Here is a 6350-nt window from a genome sequence, read left to right on the forward strand (position 1 = left end):
GAGTGTGGTCCAATAGCATTTCAGTATTGGAAGCACACGGATTGCTCCACAAATCTCACAAGTTTTCTGGGAAAAAAACCGCCAAACTTTTAAGCCACAAATATGGCGCCATATTTTCACCTTTTCAAAGGTGGTTTAAATTTCTGACACAATGACCTTACATATACATATAAATACCACTGCATTGCCAGAAAAATAAAGGAAGGAATGTTTCAGTATCCAACTTAAGGAGTAATTACATCAAATTAATTGCAATTTTTGAATTCACTTTTGTGCATCATTGCCTGCTGTTGAAGGCCTCAGAAATGGACTTGAATGAAGATTGGTCGCCAAGTGATGATGAAATACATGGAGGTGAAAACGATGTCAATATTAGGGGACATTCTTTTGATTTAAATCAGCTGCCAGTTGAAGAAGCAGGGGCAAATGTCCATAATGCTTCAGGAAATCAACATATCAATGATTCAGCGACCAATCAAGAAGAACAAAGAACAAATGCTCAGGCAACAAACCAAGGACCAACTCATCACAGGCATCAACAAGTCAGGCTCAACAGTGAAGACAAATTTAATGTCCTCATTTTCCTGTTAAAATATCATGAGGGAGATTATATTAAAAGAGGGGCAATAAAAGCAGCCATGGAACATTTCAACCTCAAACGAAAATGTGTCAGCTCAGTTTGGAATGAAGCAAAGAAACAGAAACAAGCACTGGGAAAATACAAACCATGCACAAATTATCACTTGGCTGGAAGGAAAAGAATCACTGTTCCAGTAGGGGACATTACAAAACTTGGGATTGGTGAAAGGTCATGCATTAGAGATGTAGCAACAAATCTCAATATCTCAAAATCAACAGTTGGCAGAATGATCAAGAGGGGAGATATAAAAGCACATACAAATGCAATTAAGCCCCCACTGACTGAGGCTAACAAGTTGGCTAGACTGAAGTGGATACTTGGTCTCATAATGGGTTCATCACCATGGAAAATGTCAAGATACTTCCCAATGTATGACTTTGTTCATATTGATGAAAAATGGTTCAAACTAACCAAAAAAAGTCACAGGTACTACATTGCCAAGAATGAAAAGGGTGTACACAGAACAGGGTCAGCAAACAGTCATGGGCCAAAATTCAAGTTCACAGCAGCATGTGCAAAACCAAGGTACAATGATCAGGGGGAATGTTATTTTGATGGGAGGATTGGAATCTTCCCATTCACAACACAAGAGGCAGCCAAAAGAAAGTCAAAAAATAGGGAAAAGGGGACATTGATAAGCAAGCCCATTGCAAAAGTCACTAAAGAAGTCACAAGAAGAATGCTCATAGATCAAATAGTCCCAGCAATTAAGGCAAAATGGCCAAATGATGGCACCTCAAGGACAATATACATTCAACAAGATAATGCTAGGGCACACATAACTCAAGATGACCCTGAGTGGCAAGAAGTACATATGCAGGATGGCTTCTCATTCATTTTGGTTCAACAACCTCCAAATAGTCCTGATTTAAACATACTTGATTTGGGTTTTTTTAAGAGCATTCAATCACTTCAAGAAAAAAAATGGCCTCAGATGTTGATGACTTACTTAAGCATGTAAATGAAGCTTTTTATGAGTTAGATCCACAAGCTTTATATTTTGTGTGGATCACCCTACAAGGAGTAATGAATGCAATGCTAAAAGTAGGTGGCTCAAATGCTTATGATGTTCCACATATGAACAAGGAAAAATTGTGGAGAGAAGGAACACTCCCAGATACACTAGAGGCACCTAAGTGGGATGTATTAGATGCATGGGAAGCTGTTTATGGGTCCTTACCACCAGTTGAAGAGGAAGGGGGGTCACCAGAGTTTGTCAATGAGTTTGACCCACATGTGCAGCAGCAAGCCACAGAACAAAGGCCAATTTATGGAAGTACAACAAACAATGAACAAACAGAGAATGATCAAACAACAAATCATGCTTTGTGGGAATCACAAGAAACAGAAGACTATGTTTACATGGCATCACAATTCAATGAAGATAGAGATGAGTATGAAGACAATGACCCTTTTTGGAATGCAATGGTACATGAACAAATTAATGAGTTCACATCAACAACTCCCACCAAATATGGCACAAAGGTGTGTGCAAATGATCATGAAGCATCAAGTTCAAAACCATCATCAAAGTAAGTAGATCATGCATAATTTCTAAAGTACTCAGTAGTTTATGCAAATGGTATCATAAAGTGTCATCATCCCTTTTTGTAGGCAATTGATACCTTCTGTTTATGTTTATCTTTGTTAGATTTGAAGTTAGTTTGAAATCATTACTTTTTGTATGCAAATGGCACATAATATATCAATGAATTAATGGATTTCAAACTTATGGGATAGAAATCATGTTTATCTTTTTGGTTTTGGTCTCAGATGTCCCCATTCATCATTGAACATCATCCCACAATCAACAACAATTGCCTAAAAGTCTCAAACAACCTATATGAAACAAACATAGGTGGAATCTAATGGCAAAGTGTTGTGGACTTATGGGATGATACTCTCACATTGTGGACTTTCATCATTGTGGACAGAAAAAAAAATAAAGGGACAAAAATTAAAGCAAATGGAAGATAATATAAACTTAAAATTAGCCTCAGTTTGCCCCATCAATCATTGACCCAAATCCCAAGTGTTTAAAAGCTCTACCTGATTGAGCATGCAAACAGTCAACACCAAAACTTAGTTTAAGTGGACAAGAACAATGGCAAACACTCTTAAACACAAGGGGATTTGGGGTCTCACCATTCAGGTTATCATCATTGACTTTTTTAAGCACAAATGGCAAGCATAGAAATCAGTCACCAACTTCAAATCATATCCAACTCAGATCATACCAAGAATAAAAATCATATCCAACTCACTAGTAGCATCATAACATTCTCTGATAAATCATACCATATGCACCTAATCATCATAATCAAAGCATCCTCCTAATCATATCAAATGAAAACATATGACCCTCATATTCCAATCAAATCATGCATAATCAGTCACCAACTTCAAATCATAGGTAATTCCTAATCATATCAAATGAAAGCATAGTTAAACATGTTTCACAAAATAAATAAAATTTCGGTCCTAACATGCTCCTAATAACAATTCTCCTCATCAAGCACACATAATTCCCCTGGCCAGCAAGAGATCACACTTGCTGGCATACACCATCAACAACTAACCTAATATAAAATGCGTTAAAACAGAGATTTATAGGGAGGAAGAATACTTAGCTATGTGATTCAAATGAATCACTTACGTAGCCGCCAACATTACCGTCGTCCGAAGGTGAATTAGTGTTGCTGGAGTTACTCACATTGCCTAATGTGTAATTAGGAACTGGAGATGAAGGTGACACAGTGTTTTTGTCAACAACAGGGGACTTTTTTTCAACATCACGGGACTTTTTTCAGCAACAGGGGAGGAGTTAACTTCATCATCATTTTTTTTTCCAGCCATTTTTGATGTCACCTCCTCACCACTTAGGGTTTTACCATCACCGTCACCAACAGACCACCCATACTGCTGAAAATGTTCTGTAGTGTAGAGGTAACGACCAAAGCGACTCCTCCAAACCTCTAAGCTGTAAGAATGGTCGCCATTGCAGTCAGTCGGCCAATGACAGTCACGATCTGAACACTCGTAAGGCACGCTTTCCCCATTATCCTCATCACTGTCGGTACGAAACAAAATATCAGGATCTGGGCCAAACCTTTCATCCCAAACTGGAGGATTTTGTTTTGGAAGATTGGAACTCGAATTCTTAGACATGTTGTCGAAAATAAATTAGAGAAAGAAACTCAATTTCTGCAAAGAAATTGCTTAAGATTGTCGAAAATTAACACCTCACCTAATCGAGGGAATGAGTCGTCAGTAACTATTGAGCAAGCTAACCCTAGATTTGATGGTTTTTTAGGAGAGAGAAAATGAACAGTGACTCAGACAATTTCAGATCTACGACAAACCGAATCAATTTGCGCAAAATTATCATGGGGCTTTTGTAGAGGGGACTATTTAAGAGGGAATCATGTAAATTTCGTGAGATTTGAAGCAACAAGCCATGAGAATTAAGGAGAGAGAGTGGCGGAGGATGAAGAACAAAAGAGAGAGAGTGTGTAGTGGAAGAACCCAGAAAATAAATGGAGAGAGAAAATATTCAGAGAAAAGGAGTAGAAAATGAGAGTAAGTGGGAGTACAAAGAATTAATTGTAGGGTATTAAAAGTACACTTATCCCCAAAAATAAGATTCCAATTCAGCTTAAAATGAGGATAAATTCGTCAATTAAAAACTAAGATGAGGGTATTATTGTCCAAAAATATAGTCCGAAAATAGAAAGATTCCCCTAATAGATCAAACATTTTGGGACACCCAAAATGGTATATTTGCCTGTAATTATGGGACGGAGGGAGTAATAACTTGTATAGCAAATTCTTATTTCATTACTCTGGAATAATAAAATTAAACAAAGTTAATAAAAAATTCAATAAAATTAAAGAATTGCCTTTTTTGCTTCTTCTAGGTAGCTAGCCTTCTTTGTTTGAGGGGTGATGAGACAATTTGTTAAGTCTTAATCTTGGGTTAGATTGTTATAATTATAACTTTGTGTTATTATAATTATATAATGGGAAATGTGGTGGATTTGGGCATGTGGGTCTTTTCCATTATTCTTACTTTATTTTCCTTAAAGCTAAAATCTCTACCGTTCATTTCTTCTATACATATGGATATTCTCATGCCTCCTATTAATTGTAATCCCGAGTACCATCTTCTATTATATATCCTTCTTATCTTCCTTCAACTAAGGATTAAGTACAACAAAAACTCATGTGATTGGTCCAAAACTTAGACTTGATTTACTTAATCTTTGACATTTAGGACCGGTTTAAGAGAGTATACGTGTGATCATGTGAATTAACTTTTCTTTCTTGTTTGTGTATCTTATCACTTAATTTCTATTAAATTAATTGAATTGATTATGCTCCAAAGTTATATAAACTATATTGGGACACAAAGTGTTATTAATCCTGAATTGTTTAAACAATATAATTTAGCAAATGATTAATGTCAGTAGTAGTTAGTTAAATTCATTAATTGATATAAAATTAGATTAATTAAGATTTACAATAAGATCAATTATTGACTTTTAATTTCACGTAATTTATTGTCTATAATAAAGCATAAATTCCACTTTTTCACAACGAATCTGTAATTCAATAACAAAAAAAAAATCGAATTTATTTCTAATACTTTTAATATTAACAAATAACGAATAAGTTTGACATTTTATTGACTGTGAACGACTATTTCAATTTTTTCTGATACAACATATTTTAGACTTCATGGTGTCGTTATTTTGGCTGGGTTGTACGTGGATTGTTTGGTGTAATCTATGTTTCTAATGCAGAAGCGTGCCCTTATTTTAAGGATAGGTGGTTATTGACTTGTGGATATCACACACTTCATTACTACTTTCTGTAGGCGTCATTCGAAGTGCGCCTACGTAAAAAGCATGTGTGAATATGCTTGCCACTCATAGAAAGTGGGAATTGACATAATACGATTAGGGACAAGGAAAGTAGGGAGCCGCCAACAAGTTTTTAAGGAACTTGTAAACCATTCACGGATCATAAAAAGGCAACCACGATAAGGGACAACGATAGGCAACAACGATTGACCCGTGAAGGTTACACCCCATTCATAATCCATGAGATTACTAACTCCATATGGTTCGGAACCACGAAAGGAGGATCGGGGATGATGGTACGAAGTGAGTCATGGAGTCACATTCGCCCGTATTGGCCTCTATTCGATTCTTATATTGAAAAGCATTCATGTGATCTCAAAGGCATACAAACAATAATTCAATTCGCTCCAAACTATTATTTAACTAAATTGGTTTAATATTAATGCACACATAATTCTAAAATATTGTGATCACTTCAATTAATAATAAGATTAAAAGGATCCTAAACCGGTTGTCCAAATTATCTTATTAGTCGTGATTTTCAATTACATATTCCCTTTAAACATGCAATATGGTGATCAATAAATATAATAAAACAACATTAATATTAAAACCAAATCAACCACAATTCCAACAACATAAAATCGTTAGAAAAATAATAAAAATAAAAGGAGCATGATCCTTACTTTGATTCTGTTTGTTTGCAACTACAAAATAATAAACGAGTTAGTAACTTCAAGGAAATAATAAAATAATAACTAAATTAAATTAAATAAAATAAAGTTGATTTTGGGGCCAAACCCTCAAACAGTTTTACCTTTCATGCCTTGGCTTAAGGACAGAACCTC

At 35.5% G+C, this 6350-nt stretch overlaps 1 protein-coding gene across 1 annotated transcript; it reads left to right on the top strand.

Moving 5' to 3' along the window:
* The first annotated feature begins 305 nt into the window (after positions 1-305).
* On the top strand, positions 306-1601 carry LOC110726215. Its single transcript, XM_021905683.1, has one exon. It carries the CDS (start codon positions 306-308, stop codon positions 1599-1601), a length of 1296 nt encoding a protein of 431 aa, XP_021761375.1.
* Positions 1602-6350: the final 4749 nt, after the last annotated feature.

This window comes from Chenopodium quinoa, unplaced genomic scaffold, assembly GCF_001683475.1.
Source record: "Chenopodium quinoa cultivar QQ74 unplaced genomic scaffold, ASM168347v1, whole genome shotgun sequence".
NCBI lineage: Eukaryota > Viridiplantae > Streptophyta > Magnoliopsida > Caryophyllales > Amaranthaceae > Chenopodium > Chenopodium quinoa.